This window comes from Grammomys surdaster, unplaced genomic scaffold (assembly GCF_004785775.1).
Source record: "Grammomys surdaster isolate TR1022 unplaced genomic scaffold, NIH_TR_1.0 125767, whole genome shotgun sequence".
NCBI classification, from domain to species: Eukaryota; Metazoa; Chordata; class Mammalia; order Rodentia; family Muridae; genus Grammomys; species Grammomys surdaster.
In genome coordinates, this window is record NW_021620598.1 from 2343381 (window position 1) to 2363204 (window position 19824).

The 19824-nt window shown below is 51.0% G+C and overlaps 1 protein-coding gene across 1 annotated transcript in view; it reads left to right on the plus strand.

Moving 5' to 3' along the window:
• Fbln1 (fibulin 1) overlaps positions 1 to 19824 on the plus strand; it is a 46833-nt gene that overhangs the window by 16009 nt on the left and 11000 nt on the right. The window contains exons 2-12 of the mRNA XM_028788726.1: positions 1432 to 1537; positions 3733 to 3868; positions 6446 to 6617; positions 8734 to 8790; positions 9959 to 10060; positions 10613 to 10750; positions 11916 to 12053; positions 16470 to 16613; positions 17320 to 17448; positions 18175 to 18300; positions 19536 to 19655. Of these exons, the coding sequence (XP_028644559.1) occupies positions 1432 to 1537; positions 3733 to 3868; positions 6446 to 6617; positions 8734 to 8790; positions 9959 to 10060; positions 10613 to 10750; positions 11916 to 12053; positions 16470 to 16613; positions 17320 to 17448; positions 18175 to 18300; positions 19536 to 19655 (1368 nt within the window). The remainder of the gene's footprint in view (positions 1 to 1431; positions 1538 to 3732; positions 3869 to 6445; positions 6618 to 8733; positions 8791 to 9958; positions 10061 to 10612; positions 10751 to 11915; positions 12054 to 16469; positions 16614 to 17319; positions 17449 to 18174; positions 18301 to 19535; positions 19656 to 19824) is intronic.

Sequence of the window (19824 nt, forward strand, 5' to 3'; positions counted from 1 at the left end):
CATGCCTGGCATTTTTACATGGGTTCAAACTCAGGGCGTTACACTTGTAAGGCAAGTATTTTACTGGCTGAGCGATCCTCGAAGTCGTCATAGGGTCTATTCTTTTTAAAGATTTATTTTTTATTTACAATTATGTTTATATGTGTCTGCCTGTGCGTGGGTATGTGCGCAAGAGTGTATGTGGAAGCCGGAATATCGGATTCCCCTACAAGGTGTGATCTCGGTGCTGGGAACTGAACTTGGGTCCGCTGAAAGAGCAGGACATGCTCTTCACTGCTGAGCGGTCTTTCCTACCCTCTCATGGTGTCCCTCTTCTTTAGAGACATTTTTTTATTTATATGTATGAGTATGTATGTGCAGGCATGTAAGTGCAAGTGTGTGAAGGCACACAGTTTCCAGAGTTACAGGTGGTTGTGAGCCACCAGATAAGGGTGCTGGGAACTGAACTTGGGTCTGCTGCAAGACCTTCAAGTGCTCTTAACCTCTGAGCCATCTCTCAAGCTCCCATGGTGTCTCTAAAAGCTGAGTTTTGTAAGGTCCTGACAGACAGTGGGCTGGCACTATTTCCTGTCCTGTAAGTCCTTTGGGCTAAAAGCAAATGTGTGGCACCGTAGGACACATTTCCCTCCCTGGGGTTTCATGGGGATCTTCTACCTGCCACTAGCAGAGGGGGCGCAACCTAGTGAGGCCGTAGACCTGGGCTGGGATGAGGGCGTAAGTTTCTGGCTCCGTCTTTTGCTGAGGGCTTGTGCTAGCTGCTTGGCAGGACAGCTGTTACTTCTGAGCCTGGCATTGTGCCAAGCCAGCATTGACCTCTCACCTCTTTTGTCGCCATTTCTACAAAAGACTGTTATGCCTAAGGGCAGGACTATCACCAGCCGTAGTTTCCCCAACTCTATGCTGAGGGCAGAAGCCCCGCCCATAGCTTGTTACAAACGGTAAATGAAAACCTGGATGTGAGCCCCGGAAGCTGGACCAGAGATGGAGGGTTGGCCGTGTTTTGAGACTTTTCTTTCAGCCTCCCCTCTGGAGGAGTCAGACCCTGGTCTTCCCATGAGTGCTAGGTCAGTGATGTCCCCACCATGCATCTGTCTGCAGAACTCGCCTTTGTTGTCTGGACCAGGAAAGCAGGGGCGTGGCCTGTATGCTCGACTCTCTGCACTGAGCTAGGTGCTCTCAGAGCTGGCCCAGGTCTTTGTGGAAGGAGTCGGGTAGACGCTTCCAGCTGAGAGTAGTTGGCATGCTCATTACTGGTTTACAAAGTGATTAAGCTTGTTCTGTGAGTGCTCCGTGCACTTCCAGACTTGGCTTGATGATATAGCTGGGGCTGCAAGAAGCAAGCATCCTGATGGCATGGCTGGGGGTCAGGGGCTGGGGTGGGGGGAGATACCCAGCAGGGTCACCCATTAACATGTTTTCTTCCCTGCACAGCAAATGCAGATGTCTCCATGGAGGCTTGCTGCTCAGAGGGAAATCAGATGGCTAACCAGCACAGGGACTGCTCACTGCCGTACACCTCAGAATCCAAGGAGTGCAGGTATGTGTGCTGTTACCACTGTTTGACGTCACATGCCCGTCTAGAGGCAAGTGGGAGAAGGGACAGTGTGTGCCGGGTGACTGAGATGGTGATGGGGGACCTCCCTCCCTTTGTCTGCTGCTTCCTCCTCTGTGCTTCTGAGCCCTGAGCACAGAGCTTGGCTCATTGCCCTGGGCTGCCCGGTGCTCACTGGGGGATCTGTTGTCTTCCCTGGCCTGAAAAGTAAAACCATCCAGATGTGCAGTCAGGTCTGCCACAGCTGTCTAACTCTGGGCAAGTCATCTCCCCAAGGAAAAGGAAGGTTTGTCGTAGAGCGTCAGCTGAGACCTTGTGACTTGAGGAGCCTGCCCACAAGACCCCAAGAACACAAACAGTTCATTCACACAGCTTCGGCATAACTTGGATTCTCTCTCTAGATTAAATCAGGATAAATCACAAAGTTTGGGGAGTGTTAAACCTTAGATTCTGCTAATAGATTATGTTGGTGATCATAAAGAGGTTATCAAATCTTTACAGTCATATGTGAAATGTGGGAAGAGCATCCAGGGCAGGAGCAGCCAGTGTGGATGGATGATCAGGGGCAGGCTGTGCCGGTTCTTAGGGCAGCAGCAAGGCATCCAGAGAGTCTGCACAGAGTGGAGCAGCAGGGCAGAGAGACACAGAGCCAGAGGGAGGTAGGGGTGAGGGTGCTCCCCATTGTTCCTGGTAGCGTGGCTACTTTAGAAAGTAACTGGAAGCAGGGTAAGAATCCGATGGAGATTCTAGGCATAAACAAGGTGGCAGTACATCTGTCCAGACTTGTCTTTAAAGAGGACCCTTTAAAGCAGAAAGCAGTTGACATGAGGAAGCAGAAGCTAAGAAACTTCAAACAAGCAGGCTGTTTGAAGGACTCTGAGATATGCAGGTGGCTTGGAACTGGGCAGTAGCCTGGGCTAGGGTCTGACTGCGGAAGTAAGTGGAGGCAGGGAGCCAAGCTGTCAGTACTGGGAGTAGGGTGGGAGTCAGAGGGGTGTCGGTGATGGTTTAGAGGTTCACTTTGTCTAGCTGGGCATATGAGAGGGAGGGATGCTGTTGGGAGAAGGCTGAGGAGAGGTGGAGAATCAGACTAGGTATCCTTAAACATCCAGAGACCCAAGTGAGCAGCTGTTGGTCCTGCTAGGAGTGTGGAGAGGCCGGCTAGAGAATCAGCAGTGTTGCTCAGAGCAGACCTCGGGTTTGAGGGGCCAACCCCAGCACCCTGGGGTCCCGTTCTAGGTTCCCAGTGAATCCTCTCCCTAAAGCCTCGTTAAGGCAACAACGCCCCACACCTCACCAGGTTCAGAGAGCGCTCAGAGGAAGAGGATTTGGGACAGGCAAGATTGAGTGACTCTAGACTGATTCTTTGGTTTTTCAAACTAGGTTCCCTGGAGCCTTTGCAGTTCTTGAGAACCCCTGGCTACCCTGAAGCAGAGGTGCATCAGGCAGCCTGCTCAGTCTCCTTTAGTGAAATACCTCTTGCCTGCAAATCTAATGAAGCAGGTTGAAATGGGTTAGGTTCCTCTTTCTGCCCTTGCTGGCTCTGCCTTTAGGTTACTTTGGTCTGGATGAGAGCCATATTTGACACCCTTCCGTCTGTGTGGTCTGCAGGGCTGGCTCTCTGGCCTCTGAGATGTCACAAAATGTGTTTGTGTCTGAGGCATAGACTCTGGCAGGTTCAGGTCCTACCTGAGCTCCTTTTTTCTGAAGAGCTTTTTGTAGCCAAGCCTGTAGGTGGCGGGAGGCTGGGGCTGGGCATCATGGTTGCTAGTGTCTTTCAGTCTGGTCCTTCAACAAGCTGTGTTGAAAGACTCTCTGAAACTTCCCCTCTGAGCCTGGAAAATGGAGCTGAGGCTGAGGAGAATAGAGCCGGGTGGAAGGAGGGGAGGGCGGAGCCTGGAGCCTGCAGCAGGCTGCTTTGATTATAAATAGGTGAGAACGTTCTATAACCAGGCTCAACTGTGTGCAGAGTTGGGGGACTCCTGGCTCCCATCCCGGACACCACTCTGCATTTCCTCTCTCTAACCAATCACCTGTTAAGTCCTACTGTGTGTCTCTCCCTGTGGGAGATGGGATGTGGGGGGATGTCCAGAGGACATCACCCCTCTCCTCTCCTTGAGCCTCTATTCTGAGGTTGTCTTCACCAAGGGGTCCTGGCAAAGCCTTTGCTCTGCCCACAGGATGGTCCAGGAGCAGTGTTGTCACAACCAACTGGAGGAGCTTCATTGCGCCACGGGCATCAACCTGGCCAGTGAGCCAGACGGCTGCTCCTCGCTCCACAGCTACAACAGTAGCCTCGAGGCCATGTTCATAAAGGTGAGTAAGGCTGAGGACCACACAAGGCCGCCGTTCTCCCTGTCCACCTTTCCCTGTGGCCACTCGGGTACCCTTCCCTTCTCATTCAGACAATATGCCTTACCAGCCAGACTTCCAGATAAGACAGGGTGAGATGGTGACTAACCAGCTCCACCCTAGAGAAACAGGAAGAGCCTGAGGATTACCCTGTCTTTTCTGGACCCTTCAAAATCCTCTCAGTTCAGGGTAGGCATTTTCCTGTTGCCCAAGAGGCCCCAGTGCTTCTCTGCTCCTCAGGTAAACTGAGGCTCTGAGCTCACGCCAGACTCACACTAGGACCTCTACTAGCGTGGGATTCTGTGACCACACTCTACAGGAAGACACTGGAGTCCAGCGGGGTTCACACTCCAGTGGCCTCTCCTTGTCGAGGACTCAGAGGGGATTCTCCATAGAACATAATCAGAATAAGAGTGGGAGTTTTTTTCCTGAATGTTCCTGGGGCCCCGGATCTGGGCCAGGTTGCAGAGCTTGCATTAGCTATGGAAGGCTCATGTGTGGGCATGGGAGCTGACTACGGCACTTCTAGGCTTGCACACAAATAGACTAATGGTCAGACCCTACCTGTCAGTCCCCTCCTTCCCCCCCACCCCCAGTGGTTTCCAGAAGAGTCGATGACAGTGGCTTCTGGGACAACACCCATCTCCCTCAGGAGGGTAGTAATGGAATCAAGGAGTGAAAGTCTGATTACAGTCTGGATTCTAGGAGGGTGGGTAGGCATGTCTGCACACCGGCCAAGATTGCTCATGGGTCCAGACTCTGCCTCGATAGCCATGGCCTACCACAACCATCTGGCCTTTATGAGGGGGTGAGGGAGGTGCTGACATGGAGAGTGTCTTAGTCAGGGTTTCTATTCCTGTACAAACATCATGACCAAGAAGCAGGTTGGGGAGGAAAGGGTTTATTCAGCTTACACTTCCACATTGCTGTTCATCACCAAAGGAAGTCAGGACAGGAACTTAAGTAGGTCAGGAAGCAGGAGTTGATGCAGAGGCCATGAAGGGATGTTACTTACTGGCTTGCTTCCCCTGGCTTGCTCAGCTTGCTTTCTTATAGAACCCAGGACTACCACCCCAGGGATGGTACCACCCACAGTGGGTCCTCCCACCCTTGATCACTAATTGAGAAAATGCCTTACAGCTGGATCTCATGGCGGCATTTCCTCAAAGGAGGCTCCTTTCTCTTCGATAACTCCAGCTTGAGTCAAGTTGACACATAAAACCAGCCAGTACAGGGAGCTAATCAGGGCTAGAATGAGTGACCTGGTTAAGGGGTCTCTTAGCCAGGACTTTGAGCATTCAGCAACTACCTCCCTGGGTAGGGCTGGGCTCTGCTTACGTTGTATGCCTGGCAGACAGCTCTGCCCCATCCCTAGACTTGAGGGAAGAGAGGTGTGAAATGTTAGAACATTCTAACAAGAGTGGGAACAGATTCCCCGGCTGACTTAATGAAGTGTGTTTCTGGAAAAGATTACTCACAGCACAGAGGAGAGTGAGATCACTGGGGTTCTTTGTGGCTATGGAGTTGGTAGAACGACATGGAGACAGCTCCCCAGCCTCCGCAGGTGCAAGCGAAGCCTCTTGCTATGGACTTCTTAGAAAGCTCTTTGTTTTTAGACGGACTGACCTGGGGCTTTTCATGTGTACCCCAGGGTCTGGGCTAGGACACAGGTTTAACTTTTGGGATATGGGATCTCCATGAAAGGGAGTGGCCAGGTCTCATGCCTTACTGGAGGCCTTGAGGCTCTTGTGCCCAACTCTTGCAGTTGAGAGTGTGCACCTATTCTTCTGGCAGGGAGATGAGACCTTGAAGACAGAGCAGGCCCTTGGAGCGTTGGTCTGTTCCCTTCTCCTCAAGATGGGTGAGCTGGGCTGGGGGTTGCTGGTCAGGAACGTGAGGTCCAAAAGGAGTTGTTATCTTAGTTAGGATCTTATTGCTGTGAAGAGACACCATGACCACAGCAACTCTTATAAAGGAAAGTATTTAGTTAGGGATGGCTTACGGTTCAGAGGTTTAGTCTATTGTCATCGTGGTGGGACACAGGTAGACATGGTACTGGAGAGGAAGATGAGAGTCCTACATCTGGATCGGCAGACAGCAAGAAGAGATCGAGACATCGGGCCTAGCCTAAGCGTCTGATACCTCAAAGCCCACCCGTAGTGACACCCTTCCTTCAACATAGCTACACCTACTCCAACAATGCCACACTTCCTAATAGCGCCATTGCCAAAGGCCTATGGGGGCCATTTTCAATTCATACCATCACGGCAGCCATGTGGGCGGGGAGGGAAGTGCAATCTTACTAGGTGCCAGGTCTTGTAGGTTACTTTCCAAACAGACCTAGAAGGCTTGGAGGGGCCTAGCATGCTTTTCTATCTACTTCTGACATTTTGAGAAATCACCCACATCAGATGTTTTCTTGCTGTCCTGAGAACACGGACAAGAAAGATGGTGTCAGGGGTGTGTCCCTGAGGTTCTTTCAAGGTCCCAAGGGCCACTTGTACAAACCCCTGACCCAGTCTAGAATCTTTCCATTCATAGAGGTGCTGCCACTGTTGCATGCTGGGAAAGGCAGCCCATGCCCGAGGCCAGACCTGTGAGCCCAACTTCGTGATAAGCTACCAATGTGGACTGGTGTTTCGTGCCTGCTGCGTGAAGGAACAGGAGAATTCAGACTTTGTCCGAGGCGATGGTGTGGACCCTCAGGACCCAGGTAACTCCTCTCCCTTCCAGCGTAGAGCAGCGTGTTAGTATTCTCCAGGGCGTGTGTATCTGCAACACGATTGGCTTATCCTTCCTGTGGGTGTTACATTTCTCGATTCTGCCAATCACAGGTTAAAAATATTAGAGAAAGGGGGCCTGGGAGATGGCTCCATGGGTAAAATGCTTGGGGTGCAAACATAAAAGCCTGAGTTTGGGTCCCCAGCACCCACATACAAGCCAGGCAAAGCAGCATGCATCTTTATCCCAGGGCTTGGGGTGCAGAGCAGACAGGAGGACCCCTTGAGCTCACAGGACTGCCAGTCTAGCTGAATCAGCATCGAGCCTCAACGCAGTGAGGAAAACCTATCTCAAAAAATAACTTGAGAGCAATAGAGGAAGACACTGGATGGTGATGTAGAATCTCTCCATGTGTATGCCTGGGTGTAACGCCTGCACACACAAGTGCGCATGACACACACTCAAAGAAAATGTTGGAGAAAAGATAGTAAATCTGTACTGGGTGCATGCAGACATTTTTCTTGTCATTCCTTGAGCAAAATAACAAGTATTTACATGGCATTGATACCACATTAGGTATTAAAAGTAATCCAGAGACTAAGCGTATAGGAAGATGTGCATAAATTATGGGCAGACACTATGGTATTCTAGATAAGAGACTTGAATGTCTATGGATTTTTAAAAATGAATTTATTTTTTATTTTATCTGCACGAATGTTTTGTTTGCATTTATGTCTCTGCACCGCATGCATGTGGTATCTACCAAAGCCAGAAACAGGCATAGGATTTTGTGGATCTGTAGTTACAGATGGTTGTGAGCCACCAGATAGGTGCTGGGACCAAACCTGGATCTTCTGCAGGAGCAGCGCACATGCTCTTTAGCTGCTGAGCCATCTCTCCACCTCCTTGCCTGTGGGTTTTAATGCCCTCCAGGGTCCCAGGACTAATCTCCATGGATACCAAAGAACAGCTGTGTAGAGAGAGCTGTGTGAGGGTCGGATGGCAGGCCAAAGTTCCAGGGAAAAGCTGGCCTTACTGAAATCCGAAGGCCTTTGGCTGGCAGAATGCTCTTCCTCAGTCTCCATCTCTTAGGACCTCTAACTAGCTGAGTGAGGTTCACTTTACATCCGGGAGGGGCCGTCTGCTCCTCTCAGAGTCCATCGATTTAAATACCTCTCTCCTGTCACCAAAGCGCCCTTCAGAGTGACGTCCCATCAGGTTTCCATGTGAGGTTAACCATCACAGCTGTGACAGGAAGAGTACCAAGTGCTCTGAAGGAGGCTGGCTCCCTTCCAGACCTTACTTTGCCCTGGTGATTGGTGGCTGATTGCCCTTTGATCTCTTCCTCTCATGGGGACCTTGATGTGCAGTGGAGGAGGGGGACTTGACCTTTTTGAGGCTTGGCCAGTATGGACCAGTGGGTGGGTGCATCTGTGTTCAAGCGGCAGGCTCTTCCTCAGGGGTGTGGTATCTCAGAAGCATCTCCCAGAGATCTCAAAGCTGCTGTTCACCAGCTCTACCTGTCCCCCATCGACTGCAACCAGATGTGCTTGAAGCCCTGAGGGGCATGGCTCTATATATGTAGGAATATCTTGTTTTTAATTTATATTTATGAGTATGCGTGTTTCCTGCATAAATTTATACCATGTGGCCTCCATGGTCAAAAGAGTTCTCTTAGAGGACAGAGGAGGGAATTGGAACTGGAATTACTGGTGGTTGCGAGCCAACTGTGGTTGCTAGGAACTGAACCCAGGTCCTCTGCGAGAAGATGTGTTTTTAATCATCTCTCCAGCCCCGACCTCCTGGTTCTTTAATCCGCTCACTCACACTTTGAGCTCCTGAGTCGCATAGGAAGCACCGAGAAGCTGCAGGCATCCGTGCGCTATGCTTGCTGGGAATTTTGTCTCATTCACATCTCTCTTGAGCTTTATACTCGCAGGCTATGATAGCTAATTCAGGCTGTGTTTTGGGAGAGCTCACCTGGCCCTTTAAGCGAAGGTACATTTACTAAAGATGAAGGAGTGCGGCGCGCTCAGATGGGCTTCCTGTCCCGTGCTGACAGGAAGAGTAGGTGCTTGTGTGATCTTGTCTCATCTCTCTACCCCTAGCTAAGATTCCTGATGATGAGGAACAAGAAGACCCGTACCTGAATGACCGCTGTCGAGGTGAGACGTTGGGACCTGTGGGAGCCCTTTGGTAGGTAGCTAAGAAAGCCCAGGGCATAGTGTCGACTACAGCCAAGACTCAGCTGGAAAGTACTTCTGCTCTTGGGGCCCTGGGGGCCCCCTGTTTTTTTTCCCACCCTTGAGTACTCAGAGCAGGAGATCTGTCGGGGACAGTGCCTTCCGGAGCCAGTGTGAGCACTCCAGCACCAGCAGCTCCTGGGCTCTGCAGATGATGATGCTTTTCCAAGGCTGGGATGCCCCAGGAGAGTAGCTGTTTCTTATCTGTGTGTCCCTGGAGCCCCGATTGCCCCTTTAGAGTCATGGTCACCCAGGAGAATCTTTGCACTTAAGTCAGAGTGGCCGTGTAGCTTTGCTTTTTTTTGATTAAACTACTTTCTTCAGGAACATGTTGGCGGCATATCTAAACTGATCATTCTGTTTCAGCTCCACCCAAGGGCTCACTCTGTGACTGGGTGTTAGTTATGCAGGCAACTTAATCACAAAATGATAAAGCCAGTACACAGTGTCAGCCTGCACTGAGGCCAGGAGGAAGGGAGGGGGAGAGAGAAGGAGCTCCAGGAAGCTGGGAGTCCTCTCTGGGTATCCACAGATGATTTCTGGGAGAGTGACAGCCGGTGTGCCAACTTAGGAAGATCCATTAGCCAGCATGGTAAAGCCTGCGTGCCCCTGGCAACCAGCCCGGCAGTGGCAAAGGAAGCACAGGTCATCCCAGTGGGGTTAGACTCGAAGTATCCCCTGTATGAGTCCTAGGGAGGTACCAGGCAGGAAGAGGCTGTGCCCATAATTGTGGTGGCACCAGGGCACGGGCCAGCTGGTGGGAATGGGCAGCTGGAAATGTTTGAGAGTTACAGGGGCTCCAATAGAGCCCGGCCTCCAGGTGGAGCCTGTTCCCTCCAGGCCTCTTGTTGACTGTGAGCAGTATGCCTCTCCAGGTCCACTCTAACCCCAGAGGCAACACAAGGTCCTTAACTTGTCAGACCTCTGCTGGCTTCAGTAGCCCCAGAGAAGCCCAGAGCCTAGGCTTGGGAGTGTCCCAAGGACCACAAATGGCTGTAGCAAGGAGCCTGTTTTCTGGGTCAGTGCACCCTGGGAGGGTCTCTGGAGGTCACTCAGCCTGTTCACTAGCTCCCTCGGGCTCTGGTTGCAGGTGGCGGGCCTTGTAAGCAGCAGTGCCGCGACACCGGGGACGAAGTGATCTGCTCTTGCTTTGTGGGCTACCAGCTGCAGTCGGATGGTGTCTCCTGTGAAGGTAACATCTGAGAGCTGGTCACTGCTTGGGAGCCTCTGCTAGAGGTCTGAGCAGGCTCGTGTGGCACAGCCTTGGTCCCATTCCTGGAGCACAGCCGGGACACACTTGCCAGTGCTGCCTGGAGTTTAGACTCCTGAACAAGGCTGTCTTCCAGAAGAATATAGATAACAGTGTGGGGAAAGGGCTGCACTGGGGTTCTCCTGGGTTCTGTATTCAGGATATGCCATGAGGCCTTCCTTGGGTAGGTCGTTCTGCCTCTCCCCTCGTGTAAGAGATGGGTATGAGGCTGCCTCCTTTGTGGGAGTCTTGTAGATGCTGTGATTCTAGGGTCTGGCACGTACACAAAGAGATCTGAAACTTAGCAGGGCTTGATATGGCGACGGCCCCTCTCCAGAGCCCTGGCCAGATGTGCCCACAGCAAGACTCAGCTCAGTTTGATTGGGCAGCTTGATGGATGCAGGATGCCAGATGGCTTCTGGGACATTCCTTCTGCGCAAGCTTAAGGCTTGGTTGTTCTCGCCGGTTACTTCTGCATCATCTTAATCCCTCTAGATATCAATGAGTGCATCACAGGCAGCCATAACTGCCGGCTGGGAGAATCCTGCATCAATACGGTGGGCTCTTTCCGCTGCCAGCGGGACAGCAGCTGTGGGACTGGCTATGAGCTCACAGAGGATAATAACTGCAAAGGTACAACCCATATCCAAATCTAAAAATCTCCCCTTGCTTAGCTGTGGGTATGGCATAGAGGGAAGGGCCCAGTGGGCTCTGTGGTGCTGCCCCCGTGTGGCTGCCTGGGATACTGCAAGAAGGAGGTGGTCCATCTCCTTGCGAGTACACAATGCAAATGAAGGGAGGGCTGTCTTGAGCAGATTTTCTTTAATATGGTGCTGAGTGAATGACACCAGCACGTTTGACTTAGAAAGCTCGGAGCCGCCGGGCGTTGGTGGCGCACGCCTTTAATCCCAGCACTTGGGAGGCAGAGGCAGGCGGATTTCTGAGTTCGAGGCCAGCCTGGTCTACAGAGTGAGTTCCAGGACAGCCAGGGCTATACAGAGAAACCTTGTCTCGAAAAACCAAAAAAAAAAAAAAAAGAAAAGAAAAGAAAGCTCGGAGCCTCATCCTTGACAAACAAGTCCAGGGTCCTCGCTTGTGTTTCCGTACAAACAAAACCAAGCCAATTTCAGACCAGGCTCTGCTGGCGACGCTAGCTAGCACAGGTCTTGTGTAAAAATGTTGATCACTGAATTATGTGGGGTGACCCAAGAGCCAGACGCCTTCTCTTGGCAGCCAAGCCCTTGAGTAATCCCACTGCCCCACCCTGCACTGCTTCCTGGCTGAGCCTCTGGACTCCAGAGCCTGGGAGCCAGGCCAGCTGAGTAGATACTCTTGAACCTTTGACAGCTGTGAACTTCAAGACAAGCCAATCTATCTTGTCTTATCTTGATGTAACTATTGTTACTATTTGGACTATTATGAAGACCTCGGGATGAAAAGAATTACAGTCTGTGTTTATTGTCACTAAGATAATTGCTGTATGAGCTAATCTAAACATACACTTCTGAATGAATGATATACCTGCAGAAAAATGCCTGAGCGATTTGTTAAAATAGCAAAAAGCTTGCCTCATAAGTCAGGGATGGGGGGAGTGTTTTTTAAGACTTTAGCAATTTTTACACAGTTTGCCTCACCGCAGGCCTTTTCGTAACACCCTTTCTGTTGAAATATTTTGGGGTTATAGTCTGAGGAATGAGCTTTTTTTTTTTTTTGAAGTACTTTCTTGTGATGTTAAAGTATTGTGACACGCTTCTGGCCGGACTCTTGCTAACAATCTCCTTTTTTTATGATGCACCAGATATTGACGAATGTGAGACTGGTATTCATAACTGCCCCCCCGATTTTATCTGTCAGAATACTCTGGGATCCTTCCGTTGCAGACCCAAGCTGCAGTGCAAGAGCGGCTTCATACAGGATGCTCTAGGCAACTGCATTGGTAAGACATGGTGCCAGGAGTTGGGTTAGTTCAAGCGTGGGACAGTCAGCACAGACCAGGGCTGGCAAGCTTCCCTAGAGGGCAGATAGCAGATGCCATAGGCATTGTGAGCCGTGTGGTTTGGGTCACAGTGACTCATCCTGGGCAGTTACAGTTTAAAAGGCACAGCGTATAGACCCAGGTGGTAGGGTTGTATCTCAATAAAACTTTATTTATAAAACTACTTGCAGGCTGGATTTGGTCTAAGGCCTGCTTTAAGGATCTAATCCCTGTGGTTTGGGTGAAGAAGTGTGTGTTTTAAGAGTCAGAGACTATTAGATTTGAACTTGTCCTAAGATTCATTTCCTTTCTTAAAGCCTCAGGTGTTTCCCCTATAAGAAGTGACTGTAGCATCTGGCTGAGAGGCTGGGGACAAGGACCACGTTGGGTACTTGTGATAGGATGGGTACATGAGAAGCATCCTTCCCTATGTGGTTGCTCCCGACGTGTCCTTTTAGACCTTTAGAAACTGTTTCACAGAAAAATGGTTGACTTCATAAAGACAGACTAGAGTGGTAGTCTCCAGGGATGACCAGATGGAGAGTGTGGTGTTCAGTGAAGACGGTTTCAATCCGGAAGATAATAAGACTCAAAGATGCATGGGCAGAGAGACGAGTGAACCATTGTGTAAAGTAACCATGAGCTCAGTGTGACACTAAGAGGCCAGAGAAAGGCTGCTCAGGTGGGAGGGCCACCTGCCCCTCTCTCTTCTGTTGTCTTTGTGCTGCGCAGGGGTGCGGCCAAGCTGTTAGCATTTGAACCCAGATCTGCTTTGTAGGTGGGGACTTCTAAGCCTTTCCTTTGAGGTCAGAGTCTTCCGTCTTCTAAATTGAGCTGCAGGTATTGCTGGTTGCAACCCTTCTCCCCCTTTAAAAGGAAAGACTGGTCACTGCTGTGCGAGTTCCTATCTTATTTCTCTCCAGATTCTAGAAACGGGATTGAAAGTTCTTTTCCCCTATCCCTGTCGTACTGCCCCCAGGTAGAACCTTTTAGGCCAGGAGTTTCACCCAAGCCCTTCCCACACAGCCTGGGTCTTAGTGGAGAAGTGTCTGAGCTGTGTTCCTGAAGTCAGACTGTCATCCTCCACACACGCACAGTAAACTGGCTGTGACTCTCCTGGGGCAGGGAGGAAAGGGGCCCCTGCTGAGACTTGCAGCCTCCTCAGGGGCCTACCTGGAGGCTGTATCAGCTGATGGAAAGCCTGACTCATGGCAGGGTTGGCTCTGCTCTGCTCTCCTCTGTGAGAAACCTTTGCAGGTCTCAGCATGCCCCAGGTTTCCCTCTAAAGAGTGCAAGGGCAGAGATGGTTCATGGGCGAACCCTCTCTGTACCCTCATCCTCCACCAGATCGGATATAAGCCTTGGGGGAGTCCAGGATGTTGGCCAGATCCCAACACCTCTCTGTGGGTCTACAGTGACATCAAGGGCCAGAGATGTTCAGTGTATCAGTGCAGAGGCCCTCTAACTTGACATGGGGAGAGGTCCCCCTTTGTACTTGCTGGTCACAAAAAAGCCTCACATATCTGATTATAAGTGAGAAAAACCTAAGGATAGAAAATAACTCCCAGCCTGCTGGGCCACGCTGGGTGGGCGGGGCCGCCCTTCTGGGCATTGCTCCCTTAGTTTGTTTTTTCATGGAAACAAGACCGGACTGTTCTACCACTTGGTTTTCCCCTCTTGACAATGTGTTTAGAAATCATTCTCTGTCAGCATTTTTTATTTCTGTATAAAATAATAACATCAGCAGCAGAAATAGCTATCAGGAGACAGGCAGCGTAAGGAGAGAAGGGGGAAGAGCCAGGCACCGTGAAGCGTACCTGCAGAGGTTGAGGCAGAAGAATACAATGAGTTGAAGGCTAGCCTGGGCTGTATAGGAATTAAAGTCCAGCCTGGGCTACATGTTGAGACCCAGTTTCAGAAAACCAAACAATATAAAAACCAAAGATAGAGACCATCTGGGAGGTTGCTGCAGGCTGTCTCTTCTCCTCTCTTATGTATCCAGGGCCGATGGCCCACACACTTCTACCTGTGTTTCCTTGATCTCCCAAAGCAGTTCCCCATCTATGGTGGGAAACAGGGACCCCAGGATCTGCTTTCCCCGAACCCTGCTCCATTCCCATCTCCATGCAAGGAAAGATGAACCCTGCCCTGTCAGACTAGCACAGGAGACCAGAGGCCGGGCTGAGAAAGCTGAGGCCTTCTTCGTATAAAATATAAGTTGTTGTTGTTTTAAGAACTTTGAGGTTGATTCTTAACACTGTAAGGAAGTCCTTTCTGGGTTTTCTTTTTCTTCACTCTCTACCTCATGTTCCCTTTCTTCTATCATTCCCTGGTGAAGAGGAGGGAAGGGGTCAGGGCACTGTTTCCCATATGCCAGCCCACAGGTGTCGGGTTCTTCAAAGATCCTGGGGCCATCAAAGGTCCTAGTTGGTCCTATAAGTGCTTTGTAAGACAAGTGAGCTGAGAATGAAGCCAGAGACCCTGCGCTTGTGCCATTGGGATCCCATGAGGGCAAGCATGCAGTGTGTCCCCAAACCTGCCTCTGGCCTTTCCTATCTATTCATCTTTCTTGGCCCACTTGATTTCATTCATTCATCATCTGACTTTCCTAGAGCTCCGACGATGGACTCCTTCCTCCAGACAGCTCGCAGTCTCAAGGGATACCAGTGTTTGGATACTGTCTTAGTCAGGGTTTCTATTTCTGCACAAACATCATGACCAAGCAAGTTGGGGAGGAAAGGGTTTATTCAGCTTACACTTCCACATTGCTATTCATCACCAAAGGTAGTCAGGACAGGAGCTCAAGCAGGTCGGGAAGCAGGAGCTGATGCAGTGGCCATGGAGGGATGTTACTTACTGGCTTGCTTCCCCTGCCTTTTTTAGCTTGCTTTCTTAGAGAACCCAAGACTACCAGCCCATGGATGGCACCACCCACAATGGGTCCTCCCACCCTTGATCACTAATTGAGAAAATGCCTTACAGCTGGATCTCATGGAGGCATTTCCTCAAAGGAGTCTCCTTTCTCTGTGATAACTCCAGCTTGTGTCAGGTTGACACACAAAACCAACCAGTACAGATATAGGAGCACTCAAGACTGAGGGGGTCACTACTGGCCTCAGCAGTCACCACTGACAACAGGCAGGAGTTGTCCAGCTTTGTGTAAAGGACTAGGTCATGGATATCAGCCTTCCAGCCATCTGGTTTCTGTCACAATCACCAGGCTCCTGTAGGGGTAATGCCCAAAACAGCTGTAGCCCACATGTGAGGCAGCGGGACTGGCTGACTGCCAATGAAACTTTATTTACAAGAATAAGCAGCGGGCCAGATTTGGCTAGAGGGATGCTGAGGAAGGAGACTGGAAGTGATTGTGAGGGTGGATGCCAGGAATCTAGACCTGGGCCAGGTTGCCCTCTCTGCCCCCTGTGAGCCTGAGGAATTGCTTGCTCTCTTCAGGTTCTGGGTTCCCAGTGTCACAAACAGACAGTAATGGTGGGTCTGCCACCTGCAGGCTTGTTGTTGCAATCCAGAGTGGTAGCAAATGTGATGACCTTGTAAATTTTGATCTTGCTTCAGTTGACAATCTTCCACCATCACCCCCTTCCTGCTGTCCCCCAGCCCCAGTGTGCTTTGTGAATGTGTGAACTAGGAAGATCCCGAAGGTGCCTTTCTGAGACTTGGGTCTTTTTAGACATGCTTTAGGAAGAGGTTTGATTTTGACATAGAATTGGAGCATAAAGAACCAACAGCTGTGCACCCCATGTTCCTTGGTACCGGTACTTGTTTGTGTGTGTCCATCAGTGGTAAATGGCCAGGGGTCCCTCTACTAGAGTTTGTGTCCTCTCAAGGTAGGAAACTCCATACGGGGAGTTCTGAGTGGCCTGAGTCAGGTGGATGAGAGTACAGGAAGGAGTTTCTGTGGAGATGGTAGCCAGAGATACAGCTACCACAGTGACTCAGTGTGGGGTCAGGAACTATATTACTGGTGCTACCAAGGACTGACCAGGTGAAGTAGACATGGGGCTCCCACCCGCCAGAGGAGCCTAGGGGCTCTCAGGCTGGTACAGAGGGATGAGTACCTCTGTCTCCCTGGCTCCACACTCAGGGTAGGGCCTTATCTGCCTATGTGGGTCAGATGCATACAGGAAACCAGGCCAGCAGGTGGCGCAGAAGATGGAGTAGTTTGTGTTTGGAAGTGGGGGGGGGGGGGCGCGGACAGGGAGGGCCTGGGGCAGCCTCGTCTTGTAGGGTAAAGGGGTCAGGGTGTATTGTTTTATGACTTTGCTGAGAGAGGGGAAAGGCTCTTTTGGGGTCCAGTGGCTGCATTTGTGGCTAGCCTCTATGTTTAACCATGCCGCATCTTGTCTCTTTTCTCTGTAGATATCAATGAGTGTTTAAGTATCAGTGCCCCATGCCCTGTGGGGCAGACATGCATCAATACAGAGGGCTCCTACACATGTCAGAAGAATGTGCCCAACTGTGGCCGTGGCTATCATCTCAATGAAGAGGGAACCCGCTGTGTTGGTTGGTATCTTGTACACATTTCCCACATGCACGCACGCAGACACACACACACACACACACACAAACACATTTCTGAAATTTAACTTTCTGTCTGTTTCCAGTACATTCCTTCTCTTCTCTAGACGGGAGGGTTGGTCACCAAAGTGAAGACGTTCTGCCTGTCAGTCCATTCCATTGCCCCTCTCCAGGCCCATGCCTTTGCTGTCTTGCCTGAACTATTACAATAACACACCGGCCCTTCTAGCCTTGCCTTCAGTTTGCCCAGTGTTCTTAGGCTACCGGCCATAGCCTATTGATGGCCAATGATGGATACTCACAATTTAATTCTCCTAAATTGGTCACAGCTAGTCTGGATGACATAGGTCTTGTTACCCCCCAGAGACAGAAAACCATGGCGTGGTGTCTTATTTATACCCACTAAATGCCTGCTCCTGAGTAGGTCAGGGGAGTCACTAGCCCAGATCTCTGGTAGGAGAGGGACCGTCCTCCCCACAACCCCCAGGCCATCTCAGCATCTCCCCCACAGCCCTGGGAACTTCCTGCCTCACTGGAGATCAGTGCTGGCCTCTTGGAGGGGTCAGCCACTGTTCCAGATTGGGCCTGGGGGATAGTAGGTCCTCTGCGAAGGTTGGGTTGCTGCTGTCAGTGGACAGTTTGGTGCGCACACCAAAAGGCCTTCAGCATGTCTTCCTTTCTTCTTCACAAGATGTGGATGAGTGCTCGCCACCAGCAGAGCCCTGTGGGAAGGGACACCACTGCCTGAATTCCCCCGGCAGCTTCCGCTGCGAGTGCAAGGCTGGTTACTATTTTGATGGCATCAGCAGGACCTGTGTGGGTATGTGATATCTCTCAGACTCAGGGGGTCCTGACTGGGTGACACCACACAGGGGATAGACTGTGGCATCTAGGGTGACCATGTCCATCCCATCCTCATGTCGGGAGGTTCCAAGCGTAGGCAGTCCCAGATTGAAGACCGTCAGTCAGAAGACATTATCCAACTGCAGCTCTGCTGCCACCTTGGCCTCTGACCACCAGCAGGGCTCTAGCAGTATCGGCCTGTTTCCTTGTGGATGGCTGTTCTGTTTGACCCCAGCCTCCAAGGGTTTCCAAGTCTCCAGCCCACAAGATATTGGTGATTTCTTAGATTTGTTACAGACCTGTAGGGCCCAGGGCCTTGGGATGCATAGCTCCCAAAGGTAGTCAGAACAAAACAAAACAAAACAAAAAAAAGTAGCTAGATGTGGTGTCAGACCCTGCCAGCAAGCACTTGCTAATACCAAAGCAGGATACTCAATGGAAGCCGAGAACTGCCCTGTGCTTCCAACAGATCCTCGCAGACTCTCCCCTGGGGGCAGGGCTGACAGAAGCACACCTGCCCAGCTTTGCTACATTTGTCTAAGCACAGGGCTTCACACAGACAGTCGAGGAGGCCTCAGCCCTTCCACCTGAGACGTGAAGGGATTGAGGGGCAGAGGACCATGAACTGCTGCCGTTGGCAGATGGGTGGGACATGGCACCACTCCAGTGGACATGCTCTGAGCTGACTGCCCCTCTGTTTCAGATATCAACGAGTGCCAGCGCTATCCTGGGCGCCTGTGTGGCCACAAGTGCGAGAACACGCCCGGTTCCTACCACTGCAGCTGCTCCGCCGGCTTCCGGCTGTCTGTGGACGGCCGGTCCTGTGAAGGTGAGGGTGGGGTTACAGAGCAGGCCAGCCATCAACTGCCTTAGCCACATCTCTCCTGCTCCCAGACTCATGTAGGGTTTCCTAGGCAGCTGTTTTAAAGATGCTAGAACTCCCCACCCTAGGGATATGACTGTAAACCAGTGACAGCCATGCCGAAACTTAGCCAGTATCCCTGGCAGGGCTTGGTCAGTCATTTGGGTTCATGAGTCTTGCTGTGCACAGATAACAGAGTGTCTTGTATTATCAGCTGTGATTATAATTTCTGGCTGTGCTTAGGCATCTGAGCCTTGTGCTTGCATAATCCTGAGGCTATGGTGCTGAGGCCTGGCCAGCCTCCTCTCTGTGTATAATTAAGCATGTGTACACACTTTGTGTATAGCAAGATGTGGTTCCAGTGTCAGGGAGTATGTCTATGATGTAATAGGAAACCACGCTGGACATAGATTGAGCAGGTAACCTGGCCAGGCGTGTGGGGGCTACAGATAGGAAGCACTGACTGAGAAGCTGTTCTTCCTACCCTGGGGAACAGTAGTAAATGCATGTAAGAAGGAATCTCTAAGCCTGAGGTCGGCAATATTTTTTTCTCTTGGATGCATGGTGACTATTTTAAACCTTTCTGGCCACTCTGTAGACAGTACCCCACTTGGCTGTGGGAGCATCAAAGCAGCCATGAGTCCTGGCCAAATATGTTTATAGCTGTGTGCCAATAAAGCTTTATTTACAAAAACAAGTGGTGGGCCAGACCTGTCTTGGGACTTGCTCTGGGTGAAGAGAATTAATTGGTGATCAGTAGCTGGATTGCTGAGTAGCCCCTAAGTCCAGAGATTTGGGAGTACCAGGGCGACCATTCCACCTACGTCACCATCTTGGAGATGAAATGGAGAGGGCAAGAGAGATTTTCACTGAAAGCTAGAAGGGACTGGTCCTGATGGGACTCTGGATATTCTGTCGTGCTGTGCGTGTGTACCCATGGGGACCAGATTGAACAGAGCCAACCTGGAAGCTGTCACTGCCTTCTTACCAGGAAATGGTGCGGCTTCACAGCGGCAGTAGCAGGAGTGGAGAGAGTTCAGATTTCTCAGCTACAGTGGACTAGAGTGGAGGTTCCTCTCTCTGGGCATCTCAGTCTTGGAACTTCGACAGGGAGGTGATGAGGAAGGATTCTGCTGACCGTGTTCTCGTCAGGTCTGCTGTGGAGGCAGGTGCCTGACCCCTGGGGACCTCTTCTCTTCTAGATGTCAATGAGTGCCTGAACAGCCCTTGCAGCCAGGAGTGCGCTAATGTCTACGGCTCCTACCAGTGCTATTGCCGACGAGGTTACCAGCTCAGTGACGTGGACGGGGTCACCTGTGAAGGTGAGGGCACCCTGTGTACTGTGAGGAGCACTCTGACATTGCTACCAAACAGCAACATTTCAGAATCCACAGCAGAGAGCCTGCCAGGATTTCACCATTTGGTGAAGTTCCCATTTGTTCCCACGGAGGCTGGGCTGGCTCCTGGCTTTCCCTCTGACAGAGCTTGAAG